At 36.4% G+C, this 12812-nt stretch overlaps 1 protein-coding gene across 9 annotated transcripts in view; it reads left to right on the forward strand.

The window, feature by feature from the left end:
- Window positions 1-4521, forward strand: part of RBMS3 (RNA binding motif, single stranded interacting protein 3) — a 965283-nt gene extending 960762 nt beyond the window's left edge. For all 9 annotated transcript variants that reach the window (XM_005878038.2, XM_014549230.1, XM_014549235.1 and 6 more), the window contains one exon: window positions 4282-4521. In XM_005878038.2, the coding sequence (XP_005878100.1) occupies window positions 4282-4288 (7 nt within the window). In that variant the 3' untranslated portion in view covers window positions 4289-4521. The remainder of the gene's footprint in view (window positions 1-4281) is intronic.
- The last annotated feature ends 8291 nt before the right edge of the window (window positions 4522-12812 follow it).

Here is a 12812-nt window from a genome sequence, read left to right on the forward strand (position 1 = left end):
TCTCATCAATTTTCTAACTCTCTATCCCTCTCCCTTTCTCTCTGTAAAAAATCAATAAAATATATTTTTTAAAAAGAAACATAGAAAGAGGACCCAAATAATTAAAATTAGAAACAAAATCAGTGAAGTAACAACTGACATTACATATATACAAAGGAACAACTATATGCCAACAAGCTGGGCAATGTGGGTGAAATGGACAAATTCCTAGAAAAATACAATCTTCCAAAACCAAATTTGGAAGAATTAGAAAACACAAATAGACCAATAACAATTGAGAAAACTGAAGCAGTAATCAAAAAACTCCCAGCTAATAAAAGGCCTTGTCCAGACAGTTTCACATGGGAGTTTAACCAAACATTCAAAGAAGAACTAACACCTGCCCTCCTCAAACTATTCCAAGAGGAAGGAATGCTTCCAAGCTCTTTTTATGAGGCCAGCTTTCACCTAATTCCAAAACCAGCTAAAGACACTACAAAGAAAGAACTACAGGCCGATATCCCTGATGAACATAGATGCTAAAATCTTCAACAAAATATTAGCAAACTGAATCCAGCAATATAGTAAAAAGATCATAGACCATAACCAAATAGGATTTATTCCAGGGATGCAAGGCTGGTATAATATTCACCAGTCAATAAACATGATACATCACATAAACAAATGAAAGACAAAAATCACATGATCATATCAATCGGTGCAGAAAAAGCACTTGACAAAATCTAATACCTATTTTTGATAAAAACTCTCAGTAAAGTGGAAATAGAGAGATCATACCTCAACATACTAAAGGCCATATATGACAAACTTACAGCCAACTTCATACTCAATGGGCAAAAACTATGACCATTTTCCCTAAGAACAGAAACAAGACAGGGATGTCCATTTCAACACTCCTGTTAGACATAGTTCTGGAAGTCCTGGCCATAGCGATCAGACAAGAAATAAAAGGCATCCAAATTGGAAGCGGAAGTAAAACTGTCATTACTCACAGATTACATGATATTGTACATAGAAAAACCTAGACTCCACCAAAAAAAAAAAAAAACTAAAGGAATTCAGCAATGTAGCAGGATACAAAATTAACATCCAGAAATCTATGGCTTTTTTATACACCAATAAATTCTCAGAAAGAGAAACTAAACAAATACAATTTACCTTAGAAACAACAACAACAAAAATTAAGATACCTAGGAACAAACTTAACCAAGGAGGTAAAATACTTGTATTCTGAAAACTACAGGATGTTGAAAAAGAGATAGAGGAAGATATAGATATAAACATGTAGAAGAATATACTGTGTTCATGGATTAGTAGAATTAAAATGTCCATACTACCCAAAGCAATCTATAGATTCAATGCAATCCCTATTAAATTACCAAGGCATATTTCACAGATCTAAAAAAAAAACCAAAAAAACAAACAAACAAACAAACAAAACTCCAGCCGAAACCGGTTTGGCTCAGTGGATAGAGCGTCGTCCTGCGGACTGAAAGGTCCCAGGTTCGATTCCGGTCAAGGGCATATACCTTGGTTTCGGGCACATCCTCAGTAGGGAGTGTGCAGGAAGCAGCTGAATCGATGTTTCTCTCTCATTGATGTTTCTAACTCTCTATTCCTCTCCCTCTCCCTTCCTCTCTGTAAAAAAAATCAATAAAATATATATTTTAAAAAAGCCTAATATGCAAATTGTCCCCATGTGAGTTTGACCGGGAGACCGATTGCTCACTATGATGTGTGCTGACCACCAGGGGGCGGAGTGGAATGAAGGAAGGCCCTGGCCAACAGCAGGCAGCTGGGGAAGGGAGGCCCTGGCCAGCAGCCAGAAGGAAGGCCCCAGCTGGCAGCCGGAAGGCCCCGATTGGCCCTGATTGCCTGCCAGGCCTAGGGGCCCTGAAACCAACAAAATAAAAAGAGAGCCCAATGTATGGGAGAACACATTTGGCAATGGTACATCTGATAAAGGGTTAATATCCAAAATATATAAGGAACTCATACAACTGAACAAAAGGAAAACAATCCAATTAAAAAATGGGCAAATGACTTAAATAGACAATTCTCCAAAGTGGACATACAGATGGCCAAGAGACATAAGAAAAAATGCTCAAAGTCACTGATCATCAGAGAGATGCAAATTAAAATAACAATGAGGTATCACCTCACACTTGTCAGAATGGCTACAATCAACAAATGACAGGTGCTGGCAAGGGTATGGAGAGAAGGGAACATTAGTATATTGCTGGTTGGAATGCAGACTGGTGCAGCCACTGTGAAAAACAGTATGGAGTTTCCTCAAAAAATTAAATATGGAACTGCCATTTCACCCAGTGATCCCACTTCTAGGAATATATCCTAAGAGACTCAAAACACTTATCAGAAAGGATATATGCACCCCTAGATCACAGCAGCACAATTTACAATAGCTAAGATCTGGAAACAGCCCAAGTGCCCATCAGGAAGATATAAACAAGCTGTGGTACATTTACACCATGGGATACTATGCATCAGTAAAAAGGAAGGATCTCTTACCTTTGAGACAGCATGGAGGGACCTGCAGAGTATCATGCTAAGTGAAATAAGCCAATCAAAGAAAGACAAGTATCACATGATCTCACTCATATATGAAATCTAATGAACAAAATAACCTATTGAACAAAATAGGTCCAGAGACATAGTTGCATGGAAAAGACTGTCAAATCTCAGAGGGAAGGTGGGGGAGGGTGGGTGTATGGGAAGAGATCAACCAAAGAACTTGTATGTATATATGCATAACCCATGGACACAGACAGTAGGGTGGTGGTGTGCTATAAGGGGTCAATGGGAGAAAAAACAGGACATATGTAATACTTTCAACAATAAAGATTCTTAAAATAAGTAAATAGATTTTTTTAAAAAAGAAGTAGAGCATTCTACACTGCCATTTATCATGAAAGGTTGAATGAATTCCCCATGGATTAACTGAACATGTGGAAGGCAGCTAGAATTGAGCTACTTTGCTAGCAGCACCTGCTTCAGGAGGGCTGACTGCTCAGTAAAGAATCCAGCACCAAGATGATGTGGAATAAACAACAAAGGGAGGTAACTAGGGTGACACAAGAAAATGTCAACTCACAACCAGATTTCCCACATCAGGGACCTATGCATTGGTTAAAGCTAGGAAGTTATGAAAGCTGCCAAGATGCCATTAAGTTGTGGACAGTGACAGAAAAAAAAAATTCATGTTGCTCTCACACACAAAATTGAAACTTTCAAGAAATTGGTATGTAACACCAGAACTGTCTTTTTAATTTAAAAATAGTTACTATAGCTTTTGAAATTTTACCAACCTACCTTTGGTGAATAGTGCAGATGAAGTACTTTTGGCAGATGTCCACAGATTGTCTCTTTTATCTTTGGGTTTGCCGTGATCAACTGATGTGAAGTTTCGAGATGTATTTTGTGAAGGAGCTGCTTTAGGATCACGTTTCTGATAACTGGTTTTAAGTGTGTCCAGTAAAGATGTCTGTGTTTTCTGTATTGGACAACAGAAATGAATAAAGTCATTGTTAAATGTCAGTTTTATTACAGTGTAGCAACTAGTAGAAATAACACTGGAATCAACTAGAACTTACCCCAAATTTATTCATTAGATAACTTTGAATAAATTACATAATAATTAAATAATGAATGGGGGGGGGGGAGAATTTGACATCTTTATGAGATAAATGAGCAAGGAACAAGAGAAGGAGAAGAGGGAAAGTGCACAAAACTCTGTGGCCCTCTTAACTGCCTTACTTAGTTACCTGGACAATAAAGCTAATGTGAACATACTTGGTGAACACCATGGATAGCATACAACCCATTGCTTTATCTTGGTACATAGTAGGGACTCACCCATTTGTTGACTGAGTGAATGATGAATCCCATGGAAGTTCTGAAGGAATAGAATTACTTAAAGCATTTCTGGGGGAGCTACAACATAAGCCAGGCAACAAAATAGATTCCATTCCCCAAGAGGAGTATTTTTTATCTGGGTATATTTGTAATATTTACGACTTTAGAATTGAAAGATATTCTTAACCTTAATATTTAATGTGAACACACTTTCTGGCTCAAATATATATTCATGTGAAAGTGGCAGAATTAGACACTTGAAGTGGCCCAATATGCTTTTACAACTTCACTGATGGCTGTTATTTTTAAAGAACTTGGTATCTTTTAAGAGGTCTCACTGGAAAAGAGCATAGAAGATTTCAAAGTTGCTTTGATGTCATAACCACTCTTACTCAATTGTTTTCACAGACCATAAACAAGACTGAAGAATGTCCGTCTGAAACTTTGCCTTGAATGAAGAGACTTCATTGAACAAGAAGTTGGCTTCCAGTTTGCACAGGCGTCAATGGAATGCTTTTTTCTTTTTTAATTTTGTACTTTACCCAACGAAAACAAAGCGTTTTGTGTGCTGTGCAAATGGGTCCTTCATGTGGTCTGACAGTTTATTTTTGCCATCATTTTTTAAATTAAAGTAAAAAAAAAAAAAAAAAACACCAGAAGAGGAAAAACAACAAAAACAAAACATGGAAGGTTGACATTTGATCTGGAAGAACATTTGAAGTCAGAATTGACCTGAAGGTGTAGATAGATTTTTTTTTTCTTTTTAATAGAAAATCGGATGTCAAGAGGTGGGCAAGCAGAAATGGAAAGAAATTGTCTTCCTCGGTAATTAAGCTACTCTTTATTTTTTCTCCTTGTTTAAATGTGGGTTGTTTTTTTATTTTTTCTTAGAAATATTTAGGTAAGGTTTATCTTGAATCTTAATTGCCTTAATTTTAAGGACGTCAAAGGCTCTCGAGGCAAGCTGTCAACGTCTTGTTAAAAAATCAAGAAAGAATTGAAATATTGTGCCAGCTTTAACTGGTACAGAAGCTTAAGACTCTTGAGTTTTTAGGGTGAAAAAACTGTACAGTTTAAAAGAAAATGTTTTTCTTCATTTGAAGAAAATTTGTTGATAAAAGAAACCATGGCAACTGCGAGAATTGGAAAAATGCTGGGACTTTTCATGAACTTTGTCTTAAGTGTTGACCCATTCTAGAAGGCTAAAACATTTTATGGTAAAGTTATTAAGGTTGGTTTAAAAAACAACTGCATTAGAAATAATGCGTGTTTGGGGGGCAGAATGCAGATTTTTTTAATTTACAAAGCGTGATTGCTAGCAAAAGCATTAGTGCTTTTTATCTGCAGTCTTTTTTATGAGCTTTACAAAGTTTTTAGTCAGCTTTGCTTGTCACATTGCAAAACCTAGCTTAAGAGCATTAAAAAAAAACCACACAAAAATCTTAAGTAGATAGGAGCTTATGGTCAAAAGTGCAAAACAAAACAAACAAAAAAATACAAAAAAAAAGCAATAGATAGAGAAATTGTTGACAATTTCTGTAGTCTTTCCTAGTTGTGATCAAATTCAGCCTATGGATGGCCTATTTTATACCAAAGATGAAGTGGCACCCTATTGCAGTCCAGAAGATAGAGGTCATTTTTCTTTACTTTTCGTTAAAAATTTTTATTTGACCTACATGGCCGGACCAGTTCTTACTTTGTTGTTTGTTTAAACTACCTTCCACTGGTGTTTTACATACTGCAAAAAAAGTTTTATTTTTAATATTTGTTGTTAGTAGAAGCTTGCTCCTGCTGTGTTCAGCCGTTTCAGCATGAAGAGTTCTGGATACCAACTGATAGAGCCACATGGCTTTCAATTCCATGAGCTTTTCCAGTTCCTTGCTAGCTCCCTTGAATAGTGAAACCTATATGGATGGCCACCAGTAAGCTAAGACACTTTTTTTAACAGGTTGAAATTTCTTTTTTGTGAATTTTGAACGAAAGATACTTCCTGAACCTGGTCTGAAGAGTCACTTGTCCAAAAAAAAAGAAAGCATAGTGATATTCTGTTAAGTGGTGAGTGGTCTCCTGAAAAGGTCCCATTGTATTAGTAACAATAGTCTTCCTTCTAAATTCCAACACCTCTTGATTTTGTCTTTGCACCTTAGTCTTTGTCATCATCCACAATGAATAGGCACCTTGATTCTGCAGTGGGGAAGGGATAGCTTCTTTTTGCCTTTTTTTTCTCATTATATTTTCATATCCTGGTATTGTCAGAAGAAAGACAATAGACCTTTTTATTTCAATTTAACTCTCTGAGAAAAGTAGGACCAATAAGATTGAGGATTCTATTAGTGGAATTTAGGTAAGCTTTTAAAATGCTAGTTGACAATCAAGAAATTATTATTTATATTCATAAGAACCAAAACAATTGGGTTTGATCAATCATTAAAGCCAAAGGAGATATATTTGCATTGAGAATGATGCAAAGCTGTCTCTAAAATGAATTAAATTGATGGAACAAACATTCCTGCATATTTGGTTCATGAAATCCATATTCAACCTATACAGTTTTACCTGAAACTAAGGACAATGAAACTTTGTTCATTGGACCATGCCCTAGAATTGCTTTTTGAATGCATCATTAGAATCAAATAAGTGAAACTTTTTTTCACAAACTAAGTCATAGGAACCTGTCTTAGTCCAGAAGAAGAGGGAAATGAATTAAGTGCACTGTAAAAGAAAGCAGAGTTGGCTTTTAAAAACTATTTAAAAATTAAAGGATAAATCTTTTTTCCATTATATCAACATGGGTAATGAGTTTGACTCACATGAAAGTGTCAATATTTCACTATTTATGACCTACAAACAGAAGCCCAGTGTTGAAATAGATCTGGTTCTCTTATTTGCAACACCATGTATTGGAAACTCAAATTTAGAGAGTGACTCCATATCTTTGTGATCAAATTAGAGGCAAAAATATATCCAAGAAAACGTAACATGCTACAGAGAAATTCGAACTGGTCACACCCATCCTTATGTTTTTCCATGCTTTAGAGAGAATCCTAGTTTTCTACTCCCTTCTGTTCCATCCTTCAGCCTCTTCTGTATTTTAAGGGTGGCACTTAAGTTTTATCTTTGAGAAGTGGGCCCCTAAGTTTCAGGGGGTATAAGCAAACATGTATGGGAACTGTATTTTTCCTCTTTCTTTTTTTCACTGTCTGAACTCTTTGTATAAATAAGGATTATCCTGGGCATAATTCATTTGAATATGAAACCAACATGCTTTCTTTTGTTTCTGTAAAAAAAAAAATTAATGTGATACAAAGAAAGTCTCATTTACACAACCAACAATGAGGCTAAGAGGTAGCTACCATGTGGCTGATGAATGTGCCTAGGTAACTTCCTGTTTCTATTCAAAACTACTGCTTTATTTATACATTCAGAAACATTTTTTTCAACTATGAAATTTCCATGATCTCAATTTTTTTTAAGCCACTTCAGGCAAAAGGAAATTACCTATAATTTTATGTATCCATGTGTGTTTTGTTTGGATTTTTTATATCATGCCATTCTATAAAATACCTTATTTCAAGTCAAGAAGGAAAAAATGGCACATGTTCAAATTTGCATCTGTCATCTTACCTAATTGTTTTTTAAGAGTCATGTCTGGGGAGGGGCGGGGGTGGGAAGCATCAACAGGTGAGCAGCATTACATTGTATTAAAAATAAAACAACCCAAAAATCTGTGTTCAATACATGCAGACATCAGAATCCTAATTTAATCAACAATAGTTATGTTGGTTATTTTAATCCTATTTACGTCTGTAATTTTTTTTTTAAGTATTCTAGTTCACCGGGGTTTCAAGCATTTATTTCGGTGTTCAATTTTTCCTTTCAATTTTAATTGTCAACACTTAACCTAAACATTAGAAATCAAACTAAAGCCAGAATCCAAATGGGATAAACACTATCTCATCCAAACTCTAGTAACAAGAACACTGGAGGAGGTGGTGGTTTTATTTTCATTTTAAATAATGATAAGGTATTGTCAGGGGTGACAAAGTATGCCTAGTGACTGGGGGCTCCTCAGTGCATGGCCAGGTCTCCTGAAGATGTCATGGACCCTATGGGAACTCAGTGCGATACTAGCAGGGGCTGATGACCATCCTTGAACATTGCCATGTCTTGAATATTGTAAGTGACATAATAATCTAAAAAAAAAAAAATCCTCTGACTCCAGTTTGGTCAGGGTTAGTTTGTTTCCTTGGTAGATTTCAATTGTCCAGGTGTTGTCTCCATGCTTCACTTGAATCAATTCTTCCTGTGACCTTAATGGATCTGCCACATTTGACAGCATGTAAGACTCACCTTAAATCTTTTCTAATGAAAAACTACACAGTGTTAAAAGCACTCACCTTAGAGCAGGAAGGCTGAGAGTAGCAGGTGGATAGAGGAAATAGGAAGTTCACTGTACCTACAGAATACACCAATCTTTTGCAACGCTGCTTTAAAATTATTTTCAATTAATGTGTGACCAAAAAAAAAAAACTTCTATTTTTTCCCAAAAAAACTTGTTTTGAATCATTGGGATGCCATCAAACACCTATGTACCTTTTACAGTGGTCTAAAATCTCCGTTAGTGAAAAGTGAGATTTGATTTAAATAGGACTTTTGCAGTCTTTTTCACGATTGAGAAGTTTCAATGTGCTGTCTAGAGAGATTATAATGTTAGTAGGAGACTAAAAATACATTTGACAATTGAGTCTCATGCTTCATTTGAGCACACAAACCACTGCAGATGAGCTGATAAGCAGAGGAAAATTCTTAAGTGGGTTTCAGTGATAAATGTTTTTATGTGATATGAAAGGATAATATTTATGTATGTGTAGTACAACATTCAGCACTTTTGAGGGTCACTTCAAAATAAAGTTAAAACATGTCATGGAGCCCTTGATCTGTATTATCTTGTCCACAGTAGGGAGTGAAAGATGAGATTTGTTTTCGTTATTGTGGCTGGCATGCTTCCAAATTTGGAGCTCACTGGGACTGACAGCCTCTCACTGCAATCCGAGGGACTGATGTAATTGAAACAGGCTCATTGATTCTGTACACTATCCCCTTCCTGTGGCAGAGTGATAGTGGCATTTCATTAATGAATCAATTCATTCTACAAATGACATCCACTGTGGCAGTGGAGGACAGTTGAGTCTAACTCACATTTAATAATTTCCACCAAATATATTTAAATATGTAATTAGTCTTTTCATCCAAATGCTCTTGGTCATGGCTGTCCTTTGTAGATTACATAGTTCAGGAAAGTACAAAAGCTAAATGTAAGATCCCTGAGTGACCCCCAAAATCATTTATGATACAGGGTAGGGAACTCACCCCAGATTGTTGACCTCTTTTATCGTTGGTTATATACCCCAATACATATACATATTCATTCATTATCTCTTCTCTCTCTCTCTCGCTCTCGCTCTCTCTCTCTCTTTCTCACACACACACACACACACACACACACACACACACAGGATGGATGGCTTCTCAATATTCATTTCTTTGTATTTTGGGGAGGAAAAATGATGTTTCAAGAAATGCTTCTTTCCCTCAGAAGCATTAAAGCTGAAGCAGAGATGAGATCAAGCTTGGAATCTGCAGGAAGAACCACTAGGCCACTGAGTCACACTTTTCTTCCTTTTTATTCACTCCAGTTAATAACCACTCCATGACCAAATCTTACAGAAATACAATCACTCTCAATTTTTGAAGGGCTAATTATCTACTTTGTGCATTTCTTTTATATTTTCTTTTCAACTATTAGGACTTGGGGCTCGAGTGATTTTGTTTTTTGGTGTGTTTTTTTTAACATGCCACCCTGAGGGTGGAAAAAGAAACAATTGGAAGTAAAATTCAAATTAGTCTATTTTGCTCTTTGTTAAGTATTGGTTTATTGAAGGAGTTTGAAATCATTTGTAAAAATTAATGTCAGAGCATTATATAGCATTGATTTTTTTTATTACCATGGTGTCCCTTTCCCATCCACCACAAATAATTGAGAGTTGACTGTATTCTTGCAGAACATAAAGAAAAGAGGAAAAAAAACTATAGCCAAGAATTTGGCTTCCCTCAAAAGAAAGCTGTTTCGGTTTCGTTCACCTTTGAAACTTGAACCAGTAGAAAAGGTCAACTCAAAATTCAGTTATGAAAATATAACTGCTCTTAGTTAAATACACACTTATCCCCATCTTAAATCTTTCACGCAAAAAAAAATTTTTTTTAACTTTGCATTAATGTGTTAAGGCTGAATGACCTTGACATTCCAGTGGATTTATTTAAATAATCATTTCAAATTTAAATAGTGTCCAAAGTGTAACTTTTCTGTTACACTTTTTATTTTAGGCCTTCTGGTCTTAGATTATTAAGACGCTCTGTCCTCCCTAAATGCTATTCCCTCATATATAAAAAAGGAGTTATTCCATACTTTTCAGGAACTGTAAATACTATTTCAAAAAGACACTTGAAAAAGTTTTCTCCATTCTGGAAATCAATGCTTTCATTTCCTTAAAAAGAAGAATTGGAATATTAATTCAAAAATATATAGGTAAAAGTGTTCTTGCTATGAAATATTCAGTTTCTTTAAAAAAAATGGGACAGCTTCTATTAAAACCCTTGTTTCAGGCCATATTTGACTTCATGGAACTTCTAGATCATCATTTAATTTTGAACTTAATTTAAGAGCATTTTGTACTGCTGTCTCTGTCATGGAAAGTTCTGTAATTCTATGGTGTTTCTGGTTTTATTTTTAATATTTTCATCTGTACCACAGTCAAACTAGCTACCATTTCCCCCATTCCTTGGGCTTTCTGTAGATCAGTGGATGTTAGGTTTAAACTTCTGTTTTATTTGATGAAGCTTTCAATAAAAAATGGAAATAAAATCAACCAAATAGGGCCATTGTGTTCTTCACTTTTCCAGAGATGGGTTGAGGAAGGGGCTGGTGGGAGGGAGCAATGTCTATACATAGTCAATTGTTTATACTGCTGCTTCCTACAGAATTCCTCAAAGAAAGAACAATCCATGGAAACAAAAAGTGAGAGAGGAGGGAGCATTCTGTTCATGCAAGGAGACATGAGAAAATCACTATTTGGATGTCGGGGTGGGGTGGGGAATAGACCATTTAGATCTTTCTAGGATCTAGTACACTCTTTCCACTTTTTAGGCTTTAAGATTTGGCAATCATCCAACGCCTATATCCAAACATGTCTAATATCTACCAGCTACTCAGTACATCTTATGTGAAGGCCAGAAGATAGTTATATGTAACACTAAAAACATGTGGTTTTTACCCCTGCAAGGATTACATTCCAGATCAACCAAATTCAGAAGTGTCCATTTCTCAAGCTATGGATGGCTATGGTAAGCAAATAATCAGAAACTATCTTTCTCTGGTTCAGAAAAATCCAAACTAATTCAGAGCTCATATTCAAGGAACAAAAATATTCTGTGCTATAATATGCATTTTCTGTATTAAGAAGATTTGGTTCTACTCCAGAAGACAGGAAAACAAATGAGTAAAATTTACATGACGTGTTAAACAACAAAGTAAGTAACCTTTAAGAAAGATGAGAGTGGCGTCAGAGGAATGGAGGCATAAAGGCAAATCTTTTCCTTTCCCCGAGATTTCAACAAGTTTACCAACTATAAATCAACAAAGAAATCCCTCCACAACACAGACGCACACCTGAGAAACCCACACACTTAAACATCTAAAGGTGGGCAACCTTGAATAAATGGAAAGACCAGAAGGGAGGAAAGCACAGACAGACCATAGATGCTGTCCTGCAGCCAGGAACTCATGGGTTGGCTGGGAGAGGGGAGAAAGCCAGAGTTACCAGGCATTTCTCTTAACCACACAGGAGGAACACAGAGTTATAGGGGGAGGGGGACAGCCCAGCAGGGCGAGCAGTGAGCAGTGAGAGAGTGAACAGTGTCTGAGTCAGCAGATGCCTGACAGAACACAGGGTTCTGCTGTGTGACACTCCACTGTCAGGCCAGGTGGTGGTGTTTCAGACAAAGAAATGGAACCACAGAGTCATGCTGATGATTGGATTCCCAAAACTCACCTCCTGTTGCCTCTGGAGTTGGGTCCAGGAGTATATTATCTGTTAACCAAGAGCTGTTGCAGTAGAATCAGTTTCCCTCTGTGATCCCCAGGAGGGGTGCTTGGGGTGGGACTGCATGGAGGTCAGGGGTCACCATTATGGTGAGTGCAAAACAAACACCACCCCCAAGCAGCCCAGCTGTACTGTCTTAATATTTTCATCAAGAAGGTTCCAGACTAGAGAACCACAGAGGTAAAAATCTTGCAATTCAGTGCTATCTACTGAAAAATAGTGGAAAGATCTCTTCAGAGATACTAGTAAATGCGAAAGCAAAGGAGGACAGCAAATAACATGAAGAACCACAGTAACAAAGATGACCAGAAAGAAAATGAAGAATCACCAGAAAGCAGGCTGGAATACATGGAAATATGTAACATAAATGGCAGAGATTTCAAGATTGCAGTTCTGAAAATATCAATAAGATAAAAGAAATCCTGATAGGCAATTCAAGGCACTCAAAAAAAAAAACAAAAAACAAAAAAAAAAACAATGAACAAAATGAGGATTTTATCAAGGAAATTAAAACTTTAAAAAAGGACTAATCAGAAATCCTGGAAATACGGCATGCAATTAAGGAGATTAAGAGTAAACTACTGAGCATAGAAAATAGAACCAACCAGATAGAGGAAAGAATTAGTGATACAGAAAATAGGAATCAAGAAATGACGTAGAGGGAAGAAGAGAGAGACCCGGGAATAAAGAAAAATAAAAGAGCTCTATGAGAGCTATCTGACTCCATCAGAAAAAGCAATGTTAGAATTACAGGTATTGTGGAAGAGGAAGAGAGGAAGC

This window comes from Myotis brandtii, unplaced genomic scaffold (assembly GCF_000412655.1).
Source record: "Myotis brandtii unplaced genomic scaffold, ASM41265v1 scaffold54, whole genome shotgun sequence".
Taxonomy (NCBI): Eukaryota; Metazoa; Chordata; class Mammalia; order Chiroptera; family Vespertilionidae; genus Myotis; species Myotis brandtii.